Genomic DNA, 17,493 nt, shown 5'->3' on the forward strand with positions numbered 1-17,493 from the left:
ACAAATGGTCCTTAACTTACAAGGGTAGACATATAAGGGAAGTAGCAGAGCTGTGCACTGAACCTTGGCGGGCCAGAAGGGAGTGGCAGGAAATACTCAATGTGCTGAACAGGAAAACCATGCAGCCAAGAATCCTTTATCGAGCAAGGCTGTCATTCAGAATAGAAAGAGACATAAAGCCCTTTCCAGACAAACAAAAATTAAAGGAGTTCATGGCCACTAGACCAGCCCTGCAGGAGATCCTAAGGGGGACTCTGAGTGGAAAGCAGCAAAGACTACAAAAGACCGGAGACATCACCACAAGCACAACCTAAATTACTGAAGCCCAATTGTAACGTGACTTTCTCCACAAAGACGCAGCTCTGCAGACTACTGTGGAAAAGAGTGTCTTCTGCCATGTTCATTCTAACATATATGTTCCTCCTATCCCGACTTTCTTAAGGGTTTTTATAAAGAAACGATGCTGTATTTTGTCAAATGCTTTTTCTGCACCTATTGACAGGATCATATGGTTTCTATCCTTTCTTCTACTAATGTGATGTATCACGTTGATTGATCTGCAAATACTGAACCAGCTCTGCACCCCAGGAGTGAATCCCACTTGGTCATGGTGAATAATTCTTTTAATATTAAAAACATCAAAAAAGCCATATATGAAAGGCCTACAGTTAAAAACTGAGAGCTTTCCCCCTGAGATCAGGAACACAACAGGGATGTCCACTCTCACCGCTGTCATTTAACATAGTGTTGGAAGTCCTAGCCAATCAGACAACAAAATGAAATAAAATGCATCCAAATTGGCAGTTCGAAGAAGTCAAACTTTCACTTTTTGCAGATGACATGATACTGTACATGGAAAACCTAAAAGACATCACCAAAAAACTGCTAGACCTGATATGTGAACTCTGCAAAGTCACAGGATATAAAGTCAATGTACAGAAATTGGCATACACCAATAATGAGGCAACAGAAGGAGATACCAAGGAATCAATCCCGTTTAGAATTGCACCAAGAACCACAAAATACCTAGGAATGGGGCGCCTGCATGGCTCAGTCAGTTAAGCAGTCGATTTTGGCTCAGGTCATGATCTCACGGTTCGTTGGCTGGCCTCTCTGCTGACAGCTCAGAGCCTGGAGCCTGCCTCGGATTCTGTGTCTCCCTCTCTCTTTGCCTCTCCCTCACTTGTGCTCTGTCTCTCAAGAAGAAATAAATGCTAAAAAAAACCAAAAAACAAAAAAAAAAACCCCAAACAACCTAGGAATAAACCTAACCAAGGAGGTAAAAGATCTGTATGCTGAAAACTATAGAAAGCTTATGAAGGAAATTGAAGAAGACACAAAGAAATGGAAAAACATTCCATGCTCATGGGTTGGAAGAACAAATACTGTTAAAATGTCAATACTACCCAAAGCAATCTATCTACACATTCAATGCAATCCCAATCAAAATAGCACCAGCATTCTTCACAGAGCTAGAACAAACAATCTTAAAATGCGTATGGGATCACAAAAGACCCCAAATAGCCAAAGTAATGTTGAAAAAGAAAACCAAAGCTGGAGGCATCACAATCCCAGCCTTGTAGCCTGTACTACAAAGCTGTAGTCATCAAGACAGTATGGTACTGGCCTAAGAACAGACACATAGATCAATGGAACAGAATAGAGAACCCAGAAATGGACCCACACACATATGGCCAACTAATCTTTGACAAAGCAGGAAAGAATATCCAATAGAATCAAGACAGTCTTTTTAGCAAGTGGTGCTGGGAAAACTGGACAGCAACATGCAGAAGAATGAACCTGGACCACTTTCTTACACCAGACACAAAAATAAACTCAAAATGGATGAAAGACATGAATGTGAGATAGGAAACTATCAAAACCCTAGAGAAGAAAACAGGCAACAACCTCTCTGACCTCAGCTGCAGCAACTTCTTACTCGACACATCTCCGAAAGCAAGGGAATTAAAAGCAAAAATGAACTATTGGGACCTCATCAAGATAAAGAGCTTCTGCACAGTGAAGGAAACAATCAACAAAACTAGAAGGCAACGGACAGAATGGGAGAAGATATTTGCAAATGACATATCAGATAAAGGGTTAGTATCCAAAATCTAGAAAAAAACTTATCAAACTTAACACCTGAAGAACAAATAATCCAGTGAAGAAAGGGGCCAAAGACATGAACAGACACTTCTCCAAAGAAGACATCCAGATGGCCAACAGACACATGAAAAGATGCCTCAACATCACTTATCACCAGGGAAATACAAATCAAAACCACAGTGAGATACCACCTCACATCAGTCAGAGTGGCCAAAATTAACAACTCAGGAAACAACAGATGTTGGTGAAGATGCGGAGAGAGGGGAACCCTCTTGCACTGTTGGTGGGAATGCAAACTGGTGCAGCCACTCTGGAAAACAGTGTGGAGTTTCCTCAAAAAATTAAAAATAGAACTACCCTATGACCCAGCAATAGCACTACTAGGAATTTATCCAAACAGGAGTGCTGATTCACAGGGGCACATGCACCCCAATGTTTACAGCAGCACTATCAATAATAGCCAAATTATGGCAAGAGCCCCAATGTCCATCAACTGATGAATGGATAAAGAAGATGTGGTTTATATATACACTGGAATATTACTTGGTGATGAAAATGAATGAAATCTTGCCATTTGCAACAACGTGGATGGAACTGGAGGGTATTATACTAAGTGAAATAATTCAGTCAGAGAAAGACAGATATCATACGTTTTCATTCATATGTAGAATTTGAGAAACTTAACAGAAGACCATTGGAAAAGGGAACAGAAAAGTAAGTTATAAACAGAGAGGGAGGCAAACCATAAAAGACTCCTGAATACAGAGAACAAACTGAGGGTTGATGGTGGGGGTAGAGGGGTGGGCAGGAGGGGAAAACGGGTGACGGCATCGAGGAGGGCACTTGGGATGAGCACTGGGTGTTGTATGTAAGTGATGAATCACAGGAATCTACTCCCGAAGCCAAGAGCACACTGTATACGCTGTATGTTAGCTAACGTGACAATAAATTATAATAGATACACAGATAGAAAAGACAAAAAAAAAGACAAAAAATATGATTTGCAAATATTTTCCCCCACTCTGTGGCCTTTTAATTTTCTCACTGGTATAGGATGCTGTATTAAAAGCTGGGTAGGAATGGCTATAGGACTTGATCAAATGCTCTTAACAGCATCTCTGTGATTGTTTTCTTTTTTAAATTGGTAATGCAGTAAATGACGTCTGCACAGATTTTCCTCAATGTTGCACTTTTTCTTTTCCTTTAATACAGGACTGGACCGTACCTTCTTTTATATAATATGGGCACATGCACGGAAAAATGCCCGGCACCAAATTTTCCCACCTGTGGAGTGATGTGTGGAGAATGGACTTTAATGTTTTTATATTTAAGATGTTTTATAGTGAGCATATATTACTGTGGCAATTAAAAAGAAAGAGAAGGAAAAACTAAGACGTTGGACGTTCTAACATGTCTACTTGGCTGTTTGGCCTTTCCTTCCTAAGTGGAGGGAGCCCCCTGCGGGGACAGTCTGCAGCACCTCTCTCGCTGGGACGGGGTATGAGGCACCTGCAGGGGGCGGACGGGGCGGCCATGGAGGCAGAGCGCCACCTACCTGCTCATCGCTCCTGTGGTAGTCGTTGTCCTCCTCCTGCTTCTCCTCCGCGGCCTCTTTGTTCGAACTGTCATCTGCTTTGGTTTCACCTTTCAGCAAAAACAGAAGACACTATATTATGAAATCCGGAATGTTAAACCATTACTTTTTTAACTGTACGGTATACTCAAAATGCTCTAAAAATTCACTCAAATAAGACAGTTGCACCTTTAAGAGCATATGCAACTGGGGAGAGCTGGTCTCCAAAGCACCTGCTAAAACTCCGTCTTCTGTAAAGTGCAGGGGCCCCAGGAAGCTGAAGTCAGCTGTGCATGGGTCTGTGAGTGTGTGAACAAGGGCACAGCAGGGTGGCAGGGACAGGGTGAAAGGGGCAGAGAAGCCCCCCACACCCAATACTATTCAATGCTTAACACACCAACTACCCACGAGTAATGCAGGACTCCCACAATATTTATTGTTCCAACACTACTTTTAAAATGAAGACTCCATTGTACGTAAGAAGTTGGGACAAGACCCCTGGCTTCCCAAACAGCCCCCAACTGCCTTCCTTCCGTCTCTGCAGGGCTCCACCTTTCCCAGGGGTCCCAGCCAGGACGTCTCCTTTCTTCTAAGATTATGGGAAACACACAGAGTGGTCTAGAAGCTTCTCAGGAATCCCTGTGCTCACTAGAAAAGTACCATGGCACCAAAGATTTGAATAATTTGTTATGGCACGTGGACTTAAAAATCCCACTAATTTTTCAGTGAATCCAAATGTCATTTTGCCATTCTACAACAGGACAGTTGAGGGGAAGTCTCAGGAGGCCCGCCTGCACTGCACCCCACCTCCAGGTACTTTCGGGGCCCCCATGCTTCCCTCACTTCGCCTACGCAGGACCCCTCTGTCCACAAGCCGTTTCTCAGCTCCGCCCCGCATTCCCATCGGCACCAGGAGTGCCGGAGGACGCTGGAGGGAGGCACAGGGCCACCTGAGAAAGGGGTTCATAATAAAGGCCGGCCTTGGCAGCAGGTGTGCAGAAGCCCACTCACCGTTCCGATGGGGATCTAGGTGCTGTTTTGCAGAACAGGTCTCCCCCTTGATGTCTCCAGGCACTTCCATGCCTAACTTGTGGTAGAATTCCCTCTGTTTTCTCATTTCCGCTATTAAAAATGAATATATACTCTTTAATCTTAAGGAGGCAACGAATTACATTAAAATTCTGTTCACAAACACCACATGAAGAAAACGACAGATTGGGATTGGGAGGTTTCGACGGCCGCCACTAATGAGAAGATAAATCTGGACCGAATCCTCGGGATCTTGGAGCCGCTGCCACCCCGCCCCGTCGATGCATAGACTCCCGGCTGCAGGACGGGGCAGTTGTGTGAAGAGATGCCCCCCCCACCCCCATCCTCCCCCCCACCCCCAAGACCCAAGACTGCTGTTTTCAACATGTGGCGTCTGGTCAACATTCTGGGACTCCTCAGGGGCACAGCAAACACGACCCGCTGACCTCTAGGCTGCTCAGTAGTAGACTCGGGCCTTCTAGCACCTCATGCCTACGGCCACAGCTTAGAAACCGGCAGTGCCCCTGATTCGCACTGTGCTTTCACAGCTAGATGGCCACCCAGGTGTGCCCGGCGGTGTGTAAAGGCTGCCCCCTGGTGTCCGTGGCCAGCCATCACAGCTCGCCGCATCCGGAGGAGGAAGCCAGAGGAGGGTTCCTTGGGGAACAGAGGCCATCCACCACAGTGCCCTGTGATCTCCTCCTCAGAAGCAACGCCAGTCAGCATTCTTGCTCCCCACAGTCAGCACTGCAGTCACTGCTGGCTACACCGGAGGAGGCTCCCCAAACGGAGTGGGGGCCGGGCCGGACAACGAGAGGGCAGGAGCATATGACACAAGGCAGCTACGGATGGGCTTTTAGCAACAAGTGGCTCTGAAGCGTACACCCGGGTAACGAAGCAAGTAGTCACTGCTCAGGGCCGCACAGCAGCAGCAAAGAAAACTTACACCCAAGTTGCTCCAACTAATAACCTACAAATCACTCCATGAAAAACATTTCTGTGGAGCTCACTTGGTAACTGTTGCACTTTTTACCTGCATGTCTGTCTTCTATACGCCATGAGCTCAACGGAGCCAGGAATACATCTTGGTCACATCTTGGACCCACACAGACGCTTGGCGTGCCCAGTCATGTGGGAGCGCATCGATGCAGGGGGTGGGGCTCTGGCGGAAAGAGGGTGGCCCTCAGAACTGAAGGGACAGCACTGCCGGACTAGAGAGGGATGGGCTGCTGGAACCAAATACGGCAAGTGCCAAACCAAAAGGCTGGTCTGGAAAATTTGGATTAGCTTGAAAAGAAATCAAACAATCCTGTAAGAGCTGGCTCAGGAATAAAGGCGTGAGATGGTGTGGGGCTGTTCCCAGGTTCTCCAAGAAGGGTGACGGAGTCCTGCTGGTCAGTGTGAGAGAGAATTCTCTCCTCACCTGTAGAAATGGGGCAGCTCCCATTACCTTGCTTTAATTCCCATTTAAACATTTTTCACCTATCAGAATGAAAAAAGATTGAAAATAACAATATTCTCTGCCAGGAATATGCCAGCATAGAAATGTTAATTGGGATGATTTTCAGCAAGGTAACTTGCTATTTAAGGGGCTCCTGGTGGCTCAGTCGGTTGAGCATCAGGACTCTTGCTTTCTGCTCTGGTCATGACCCCAGGGTCATGGGATCGAGCCCCGTGTCGGGCCCTGTGCCGACAGCGCAGAGCCTGCTTGGGATTCTCTCCCTCTCCCTGTCTCTCTCTCTGCCCCGCCCCTGCTGGCGCACACCCTCTCTCCAAATAAATAAACCTTAAAAAAAATGATACAGATCATATTTATCGATGTGGAGCCAGCACCACGATATGCTGTCATGCAAAGGACAGGTTATGTGATGTCATAGGTAAAAACTACAAGTCGTAATCCTGGTGTGACTACCATGCTGTGAGAATCCAGGGGAGCGATAACACAATGTGACCCCGGGCACAAGCCAGTGTCCCTTCCTGACGCTCTCGGCACCTCCTCAATGACAAAGGGCACCTACGGGGCCCCATGGCCGACCTCACACTCGGGTGTGGAAGGTGGACTGCATTCCCACCCCGGCCCCACCCACGTCCACGTCCACGCTCGCCATTCGGACTCAATGTCACAGTCAGAGCTCAGGCTGACAAACGTCTCTTCGAGGAGGGGATGTGTGAGCTTAGCAGCAAAACTGTGATATGAGGCAGGCACTTGTATAACAGGAAGAAGGTGCACTTTTATTGAAATATACACACATCCCCAAACATAGTAAGTAATTGAGTACATTCTTGCTCCTTATCACTTTGAATAAATGGTCACCTGTCAGATTTAGAAAAACAAAAGTTCTCACTTTACCTTCACTGCTGCTCCTTCCTGTGGGTCAGAGTTTCTGACCCATACTTCCTCTGAAGAACTTCGTGGAACTGTTCTTGCAAAGCTGGTCTAGAGACAACAAACTCCCTCCATCTCTGTTTGACTGAGTCTTTACTTCTCCACGTCTGGGGAGTAATTCCTCAGGGTGCAGAATTCTTGGTGGATGCCTTCCTCTCTCAACACTAAACATTTCACCCTCCACTCTCCTTGCAGGCACAGTTTTGGAGGAGAAGTCAGGTGAATTCTGATCTTTGTTCCTCTGTACTCTGGCTTATTTGTTTTCGTTTCTCTGTAGCTTGAAAAGAGCATGCATAGGTGTTGTGCTTTTGGTATTTATCCTGCCTGGTGTTCTCGGAGCTTCCTGGATCCATGGTTTGGTGTCTGACATTAATTTGGGGAAAATCTCATCATTATCATTTCACTGCTGTTCCTTCTCACTCTTCTCTTCTGCTTCTCCTGTTCCCATTACACACACAACACACCTCTGGGGCCATCCCACGTCTTCAGAGATTTTGACTCTGTTTTAGTGTGTGCTCTTTCATTTTCAGCCTCAGAGTCTCTGTTGATAGGTCCTCAACCTCGAGATTCTTCCACATACAAGTCCTGTTACTAGGAGGCCCACCTGAGGCTTTCTTCATTTCTGCTCCAGCATTTTTTGCTCCTTCTCAGCATTTCTATCTCTCTGCTTCCACTGTCCACCTGTTCTGGCATGCAGTCCGCTTTACCAGTTAGAGCCCTTAGCATGTGTATCACAGTTGTTTTATTTTATTTTATTTTAAGATTCATTTTGGAGAGAGAGACACACACAGAGTGTGAGCAGGGGAGGGTTAGAGAGCGAGAGACACAGGATCCGAAGCAGGCTCCGGGCTGTCAGCACAGAGCCCGACACGGGGCTCGAACTCACAAACTGAACCATGAGATCATGACCTGAGCTGAAGCTGCCCAGGCACCCCTATCCCCGTTGTTTTAAATTCCAGTCTGACGACACCAGCATCCCTGCCATGTCTGGTTCTGACGCTTCCTGTGTCTCGAGAAACTGTGTTTTTCTTTGAGTGTGCCCTGTGATTTTTTCTTGTGAGTCAGATGTGATGTGCCAGGGAAGAGAGCTGGTGCGCCCAGGCCTGCGGTGATGTGGGGCAGGGGGGCGGGGGAAGGGCTCCGTGGGTGGCGCCTCCACACTGAACGTCACCAGAGCTTCCCAGCTGTGTTCTCTCCCTCGGTGGGGAGGGGTGAGCGGAGCTGACCGGCTCCCCTTGCTCAGGTTGGCTCTGGCTAACTAGTGTCCCCGGGGGCAGGCCTTGTTAGACATATTTCAGAATGGCTCCTTTTCTACCCCCTGCTGGAAGCATGAGAGATTTCTCTGATATTTGCTGAGAGACCTCAGCCGAGCTCCTGGAGGTGAAGTTCACGGTACCGTGAGGCCCTGGCCGTGATTACATCTCCTACAGGTTTTCCAGACTTGTCCACACGGGGCCTCCAGCAGCTCCACAACCACAGCTCAGGTTTTCAGCCCTGAGCTGGTTCCTGCAGAGGCTTCTGCTCCGGGAAGCCGTGTCCCCAAACCCACTGTCAGTCTCTCTACTCTTGACGCAGAACTTTGCCCTGTGTCCCTCCCTCTTTATGATCCAAGAAAGCTGGCTGATTTCTCAGGCTGTTCAGCTTTTTATTTGTTAGAACAAAGTGGAGACTTCCGAGTTCCTTATATGAGGAAGCGGAAACCAGAAGTCACGAAATTCAAAAAACAGTAATTATAACTGAGTACAATTTTTGTAATATAGGCTACTGACAAGAAGAATGGGCTCCTTTTAGGGGGAGTAATATTTAATTGGTGTTAAAAGTTAGTGTTCCTTATCATCAAAACTGACTACACGTGTTCATCTCAATGATATTTCACACATTTCATTTTTGGAAGTGTCTTCTCGTACAGAGATGCGGACATCGGTCCACGAGCACGTGACTTTGTGTGGCTCGTGTGTCAGCGTGGGGGCGCTCGGGGAGCTCCGTCAGACTCTCCTCCCGGTGCCGGCCTTCGTGGCGCCGACCGCAAGCCGGCGCGTCCAGCAGGGGGAGGACGAAAGCTCCTCCGCGGCACGGCTAATGGACTCTGAAACATGGAAACCGCCTTCGCGTGTGTGTTGAGCTCCCGGGCCCGGAGCCAGAGCTCGGATCAGCCTGCGACAACCCTGAATGGGATCAGAGATCTCGCTCCCCCTCTTCTGAAAGCAGGATGTCTGAAGTCACGTAGCACAGACAGCACTCACTGCTGTCGAGCGACCTCACTCGCAACAGAGGTTTGCATACAGGTAGTCCCGTCGTGCCTTATGATGTTGGGCTGAATTCATCCCAACATAATGTTGGGAAACATTATCAAATCTTTAGCAAAAGCTAATTTCCATAGTCATTCCAGGTTAAAGGAACTTCTTTCCATTCCAAAAAACTTCAATTTGTCCTTAGCTCAAAGTGACAAGAACACACACACACACACACACTCACCACTACTAAGCCACTATTAAAGTGCCGTCTGGGGGAGAAAGTCAGGGTGTTTAGGCTCCACTCCTGACAAATTCATCTCCCTGGTGACAGTGACATCTGAAAGAGTGAAGGAAGCCTGCTGCAGACTCCGCTGGTTCAGTGACCTATGAAAGACTCGCCTTCCACAGAGTACCTGCTCTGATGCAGAATACGATGCCCTCTGAACACCTCACACTCTTACCAGCTCGGTTAGTCTGCCCGAGTTAGCATCTTCCTGACCCCCAGACGCTTCTACTGCCGCTGGATGGAACACGTCTTGGCAGACCCCACTTCAGGCTGCACTGAATTAGTATTTTCTCGACCCCCTGGACGACACTCTTGCCCGCAGCTGCTCTCTGCAGACTGTTCAGAGATGTTATTTCTTCAGTCGCTTCGGACTCACCAAATGAACAACTGAGCAGACTGGCGACACCAAGGCCAAGGAAAACCACTCAAAACCGCCTGCCTCGTTTTCTTGTGGACCCTTGATGTTGCCTCCCAGAGGCTCCCTCCCCAAAACAAGCCCGTCTTCTCTGGACGCACTGGCTCAGCGGCTACAATCAAACGAGATCTAATTAACTTACGTTACTAAGCGGCTTTCCTCGTTTGGCTTAACAAAGGAGTCAGTCAGAAACCTACTTCGATTGTAGCCTGATATCCACATTTTATTTCCGCGATGAGGTATTCCGTTTGCTATTTTCAGTTCTTCCCAAACGTCGCTTTCCTGTGCGTTGGGAGCGCCGTGTACTCGTCTGGCGATGCCTGCACACGCTCTGCCCCTCCAGCTCGGCATGCGCCTCATGGCGCAGTCGGCTCACAAGCACAAAACCGTCCACGCTTCACTGTGGCTTAAAAGGGCAACATCTGAAGTCCATACCTCCCTTCTTCCTGTTTCGACATGACGGGTATGAACTGGCAACAAGGAGAGTCGCACCAGTGGCTCACATGGCTCCTGAAACACCGTCGAGTTACCACTGCATTTCTGAGCTCTGCAGCGTGAGGAGCGGCCACAGTGCACATCCCGTCGGCCGCCGGTTGCTGCTCTGCGTTGTGACGTGAACACAAACGGTACAGGAGCGAGCGAGCTGTGATTTTCACATCACAAATATTACTGACTTTTTTCTAACCATTTAAAAGTATAAAAAGCATTCCTGGCTCACAAGCCACGTAAAGATGGGCAGCAAGCCCGATCTGGCCTGCAGTTCGCCAACCCTGTTCCAGCCAGGGCGAAAAGGCAAGAGAAAGAAATAATGCAGAAGCCTTGCCCTAGTGATTGCACTTCCAGAATAAAGCCAAATACATCCACCCACATCCACACAAAATTACGCGAAAGGTGTCACCGCACCCCCTCTTCTGTTAAAGCCAAGGACGAGAACGTCCTGAGTGTCCCTCAGGAGGCATACGGGAGTGAGCAAACCCCACGCAGCCACCCTCACGACAGGGCCCAGCCCGGCGTCCTGGCCATGCCAGCAGAAGAAGCCAGCTGCGGGCAGTGTGAGGCAAAGAAGGGAGGGGGTGGCTCAACATAAAAAAATAATTTGGTAAATTTTATAAAATGTTGCCTCTTTGGGGCGCCTGCGGGGGGGCTCAGTTAGTTGAGCGTCTGACTCTTGATCTTGGTTCGGGTCATGATCTCATGGTTGGTGGAATTGAGCCCCGTGTCGGGCTGGGTGCCGACAGTGTGGAGCCTGCTTGGCGTTCTCTCCCTCCCCCTGTCTCTCTCTGTCCCTCCCCTGCTCGCGTGCATGCATGCTCTTTCTCTCAAAGTAAATAAAAACTTAAAATGCTGCCTCTAAAAGACAGGTTTTTAAAAATTATTGAAAAAGGAAACAGACCACTGAACAATGAACTCTCCGGCAAAAAGGCCTCGTCTACAAGGGAACAGAGAAACCGAGTTGGTGCGGGGCCAGCAGCGGGGAGCGAACCCCGGGGAGCGGCCACTCGGGAGGCCCGGACGGCAGCACGGGCAGGCATCCTGCTGCCTCCGGCCCTTGTCAGCTGAAGCTCGTCTGCCAGGAAGGGGACTCCATCTGAGAAACCGGGTTTGCGACTGTTGGCACAAGCAGACAGACTGTGTGGAGGAAGCCCTCCTGCCGGGAAGGGTTTCCTTCTACTTAGGGGCAGCAAGCGACCGAGAGCCTGAGCAAGAGAGAAGCTGAGCGCCTGCTGGAAGAGAAACCCTGCCCGAGGGGCAAGAGGGGGCACGTCCCACATGCAGGGTCATCACACACCCGCACCACGTTCTTCACAAACAAACCCTCCACTACGACTCTGTCACCGTGCGACCCCTACACTGAGGGCACCTGGACTCCGCGGGGAGATGGCTGGCACTGCCTGGGGCAGGAAGTCAACAGGAGGAGCCCGGGACCCGCCCGGTCACCCCAGACTCCCAGGGCAGTATCGGGAGCTGCCAACGGGGGAGGGGGGGAATGGGGGGGGGGGGCGCGTGCTTCAGAAAGGACAAGGACCACGAAGCACTGTGAACACATGTGTACGTTTACACGGCCCTGACTGTGGCCAGAGGGGCCAGAACTAAGGCAGCGTGCCGTGCGCAAAGGAAAGACGGGCTCCGATCTGCCGGTCGGTACAAAACGGGCCTCAGGAACCCCGCGGTCCACCTGGCACGCGGGCCGGGCTGGGCGCCAGGACAGGCACGGGTTGGCCACTTCTAACGAATCGTGGACTGATGCTCTGCCGGGGCAGGGCGGCTGGGGTGACACGGGAGCCAGGCCGACTGCACCCGTCCAGGCGGAATAACCCCCGGGGGTGGGCTTCCCAAAAACATGAGTCAGAATCCTGTCAGGCCTGCAGACGCCAACGGTTCACAGGAATGGGGCCTCCTCAACAAGTCCAGACTTGGTGACAGGAGGGGCTGAGACGGGGCAGAGCAGTTGGCCTGGGGGCTGACCTGACCTGGACCCTGATTAAAATAAATGACAACAAGGAAACTCAAAACATGTGGTGTTCACGAGGCAGCTAGAAATGCTGGCGCTGAGCAGGTATTTGATCCGAAGGGATTACTACTACTTCCTTAGGTTTACGAAGTGTTGTGGTTACTCGTGTTACAAGGAGGGTATCTTCTGGGACAGGAAGATGGCTGGAAGCAGAGCATGCAACGGGGCTCTGCGTGAGCTGCAGGGGCTGGGCAATACACACATGGGGTTCTACATGTGGTTCTGCCGGCTCTTATGTTTAAAACACCCTGTGATCATTTTTCAAGTTACTGGTATTTTATTTTGACGTATTCTTTGCGTTTTCTGAGGACTCAAAAACTTTTAGGTATCAAAAGATTGTTTCCGTCCGCATTCTACGGGAAACTTGAATTCTTCTTGTATGAGTGAATTGGTGAATGGCACAAAAAAGACCTTAACAATATTATTCTTTAAGTTCTGTAAGAGGGGAGCCTGGGTGGCTCCGTCGGTTAAGCCTCCGACTTCGGCTCAGGTCGTTATCTCACGATTCGTGAGTTCGAGCCCTGCGTCGAGCTCTGTGCTGACAGCTCAGAGCCTGGAGCCTGCTTCGGATTCTGTGTCTCCCTCTCTTTCTGCCCCTCCCCCACTCATGCTCTGTCTCTGTCTCTGTCTCTCTCTCTCTCTCAAGGATAAATAAACCGGGGGGCGGGGGGCGGGGGGGGGGGGGGACAGTTCTGTAGGAAAAGCCAGGTGTACTATCTATCTCTTGATCTAAGGTAGTAAGCTGTATTTTAAATTTTAACCCTCTTCCGAAACATTACAATGAGAAAACACAGCCCAAGTGAATCCCTAACATATCTTATCTTTAAAACAAAGTGTACCTGAGCTGTATCAGCCAGCACCACCACGCCCGCCCACCATCAGACCCTGAGTGGGATTCTGAGGCCAGTGTCTCCCTCCCCTCCCCCATCACCAGCCCCACAAAGAGGGGGAGCAACAGTCTCTGCGTTCAGAATTGCAGAAAAGGTTGAAAAAGAACAGCCATTTCCACTTTGAGGGTATTCACACTGCATAATGTTTCTTCTTCATTCTCAGTGAGACTTGACTTTAAATACAGTCAAACTTTATCCACACACTGGTTACCGGCTTCACGTCCGTGTGCGTGTGACTGAGGAGGCTGCCCCCGTGCCCTGCTGTGCCCCCACTGCCCCAACAAGGCAGCACGCTCGGCAAGACAGAGACAGTGGGAGAAGCCAGCAACACGGCGCTCACGAGTTCAGAGCAGGGACAAGCGAGACGGTGCTGTTCCCAAAGAGGGGACGGGGCCGGGACCCCCAGGAGCAAAGTGCTCAGAGGCTGAGCCGCAGACTCAGGGGTCCAGGTGGACGTTCTGACACTTACCTTCCTGAAGGCCTGGAACCAGTTTGTAAACAATGTCCTGCATGGTTCTGTCATGACTGGCAAAGAGAACATAACAGGTGAGGTTAGCTAGAAACGCCACTTCCACAATCTGTGCGCATTTTCCATTAACGGTATCAGACTCCACAATCGCGAATTTGAAATTTTGCTTGAGTTTTGCTTCTAGTTTGCACTTAAAAAAATGTTTGTGCTAGCAAAAGTTATAAACAACCTGAATCAATGTATCATTTCATTCAGGTTCTAGAAGTTTCAAGGAATGGCGGCACAGACAAGACCCTCTAGATGATGAGTGCCCTCTGCCTGCTGAACGTGGTCCGGACACCCAGAGATGCGGCCTCCAGGGGCCACACAGGCCCCCACCCCCACCTCTTCCACCGGTGCCTCCTGGGCCTCCACTAGACGGGAAACTTTTCTTTCATGTTCTGAATAATGTAGAGGAAAGGCCCTAAGATCAGGCCCTCCCTGTGGTCCTTAAGATCTACCTATAAAGGTTTTCTGAAAAGGTTATATAAGCACAGCATTTCAAATATAGTTTCTACTCCAGTTTGCTATTTTTAAACGTAACTTATTCAAATGTTTAAGTAACTTTTCAAATCAACGTTAATTTTCAAACATCATGCGTTAAAATGAAAACCCGTAAGTACCCAGACAAGTAGCATGTAAATAACGGATAAACGATGGGGTTCCACAAAACTTCTAGACATTTAGCTGTCAGGGCTAGTCCAGGGCCGGGCACACAGCAGCCACTCAATGGGCTCACGGTTAGGCCACAAACGGCGGGTGACCAGGGCCTGCAGAGACCCTCATTCACCATTACCAGGAAGAACTTTTAAGTTCTAACAGACATCAGTCTGACATCTCAGCCTGTGTTGTGGCAGACCAAAGCAGGGTTTCTCAAATTTCCGACCACGATGCGCACGTGCCCACAGCGAAGATTATGGACCACAGCTGGCCCGCAGCACGCAGGACACCCCCACGGCCTTGTGGAAAGCTCCCCCCACTGCACGAGGAGAGGATGGTGGAGAGATCCCCGCCACAGAGCTTGACTCCGGGTCCTCCGAATGACCGTGCCAGGCCCCGCCTGCCTGGCCACAGACCCATAGGGCTGAGGGGAGGGGTTGGGGGGGCTCTCCTTGGAAAGGGTGCTGGCAGGCAGGGCAGAACAGCACAGCGCGCTTCTCCTGGTGTCAGCCACATCCAGGATCTTGGAGGGGCAGCCCCTTGAAAGAGGCTTTCGTGTTTACACTCTAGGCCACAGGCCACACACCCTCTCCCAGCCCTTCGCTTGTGCCGAGGTCTCTGCTGGGCCCACGTGACAAGAGCCCTTGGCTTTAAGATGAGGCCTGAAGTGTGGAGCTGCCTCAGGGATCCAACGGGCACCAGGAGCTCAGGCCCAGCACCCGCCTGCGGCCAGCACCACTCGGCATCATCCCACCTCGTAAGGCCTAAGTTACTGCCCAGGGCCCCGCACGGTGCCCCCAGGCCCCGCCGCCCCGCCCTGACTGCCCTCTCCCCACACTGCCCCAGCCCCAAGCTGAAAGCCCTTCCCTTGGGGCAGCTGCACAGTGGGGGGTAGCGTATCAGAGCAGGAGGCTGGGCCAGGTGTGGCTGGAGAAGCTGTGTCAGGAACAAGGCTCTGAGCCAAGTGCAGAATTGGCATCAGGAGGGGAGAACAAGAAAATCACCCTGGGCCAGTGTAGCTTTAGGCAGAGCACAGGGAGCAAACAGCAAGGGACAGGACTGCCAGGAAAGAGCCACCCTGGAGCCCAGGGCCCACAGCAGGCCTTGGGGCTGCGCATCTTTCCCAGCTCTGCACCTCCGTCTCGCTGGCCCTGGCCCTCTGGACCCAGGCCTGCACACCTGGCCAGCTCTCTTCCCATCGGCCCCCCCTGTGTGTCAGCAGGCTAGGCTCTGCCTGGAACACTGGGGTCTCAGATTGCTAAAGGGCTTCAGTTCTCCAGACAGCCCTGCCTGCTGTCTCCCCAGAGCACGGGGGTGGGGGTGGGGGCAGGGTCTCCACAGCTTCCCACTAGCATGAAGCCCCTACCACCACCTGCCTTCTACAGTTCATGTCAGGAAAGCAACCCCGTGCTCTGCAAGACTATGCCCCCAACGCAGGTAACGTGCACACACTGCCAACAATTAGTACCCAGAGCATATAAAGCATTTCTTCAAAGCAAACAAGTAAAATAAAGAACCCAAGAGAAAAATGAGATGTGAAGAGACATTTCCCGGCAGCCCGAGTGGCCAGGTGACATCTGAGAAAGGACCGTGCTCACTGGTAATCAGGGCGACAGGCCAAGATACCCTACGGAGCCACCATGTGGCCAGAACGCAGTCCACAGGCACCCACAGGACACATCAAGACGGTGCCCGGCACAGCAGCCCAGCAGCGCACAGGAAGGCACGGGAGCTCCACAACCCAGCAGCCTGCGGAGGGCCGACAGAGGGGGGACACCTGCACGGGAATGCCCAGAGCAGCACGGAGGGCCCACAGAGGACACCCTGCTGTCCACCTGCACAGACCTCCCCACTAACAGAGACCCGTCTGGAGAACAGGCTGGGTCAAGGGCAAGGGCCACGAAAACACAGCTGGTTCCCCATGTAGCGAGCCGGACCACAGGAGACTAAGCTATGTTGTGTGGGGACAGCGGCCAGGGTGGGGCGGGGGCTTCTGGGCCTGGTGATTTCTACTTCTCCATCTGGGAGTGGTTTCTTGCTGTGCCATTATAAGCCATTCATGTGTTTTTCAACGCCTTGTGCGCACACGACATACTTCACAACTTGGGAAGTGGAGACACACGTCCCTCTCTTCCTTCAAAACATATATTCAGACCTACCTCTGCTGCTCCCATGTGGTGCAGGCAGCGCTTGGCTTCCTTTAGAGCACCCCCCCCCCCCCCAGCCAAATCTGAAGTCATTTAAAACTCTGCGTAAAAGCCATAAGCCAGCACTTCCTGCCCATCATAGCCTGACCCCCAAGTCTGGTCGTGCCAACTCCCTGACGCCTCCCTCACAAATGGTGCTGATTCCAAGCGGGTCCGATCTCCCCGAAACCAAAGGAGGGGACTCTTTGCAGCACCAGCTGCGGGGAGCAAGACGCAGGCCACACACAAGGGGCAGCCACCCGGGGCCTAGGACCACTTGTCCCACGACAGGAAGGTGGACCAGGGGCTGCTATCCACTTCAGAGTAAACTTCAGCCAATTTATTGCAAAACTAGTGAAATACAGGTGGGTCCTGAGGTTCCTCAAAATACTCAATTTGAGCAAATATTCCTGGAAACTTATGGGAACAGCCCCAGCGCTCACTGGCCTGACTTGGCTGGATCGGCTGCCGTACGTGGTCACGTGTCCCGCACTGGGCGGGTCCCTGACACACCGGGAGATGCCGAAGCTGTGGCTTTGGGACCGGGACCTGGGCACACTTACCCAATGTACTGCAGCGGGTGGCTCTGGTGGATCACGATCCTACACGTGGGGCAGGTGTTGTTCTCCTCCAAATACTTGACCAGGCAGCTCCGACAGACTGCGAAAGCACACTTGTGTCAGAAAGTAGCCAGGGAGGGAGATGCCA

General features: G+C 50.9%; 1 protein-coding gene across 4 annotated transcripts in view; it reads right to left on the reverse strand.

Moving 5' to 3' along the window:
• The window catches only part of PCGF3 (polycomb group ring finger 3), a 55,154-nt gene that overhangs the window by 15,719 nt on the left and 21,942 nt on the right, over window positions 1-17,493 (reverse strand). For all 4 annotated transcript variants that reach the window (XM_042937176.1, XM_042937175.1, XM_042937177.1 and 1 more), the window contains 4 exons: window positions 17,349-17,445; window positions 13,901-13,956; window positions 4,691-4,801; window positions 3,662-3,750 (listed from right to left, as the gene is read on the reverse strand). In XM_042937176.1, coding sequence (XP_042793110.1) covers window positions 3,662-3,750; window positions 4,691-4,801; window positions 13,901-13,956; window positions 17,349-17,445 — 353 coding nt within the window. The remainder of the gene's footprint in view (window positions 1-3,661; window positions 3,751-4,690; window positions 4,802-13,900; window positions 13,957-17,348; window positions 17,446-17,493) is intronic.

Source organism: Panthera leo, chromosome B1 (assembly GCF_018350215.1).
Source record: "Panthera leo isolate Ple1 chromosome B1, P.leo_Ple1_pat1.1, whole genome shotgun sequence".
In the NCBI taxonomy this organism is placed as follows: Eukaryota; Metazoa; Chordata; class Mammalia; order Carnivora; family Felidae; genus Panthera; species Panthera leo.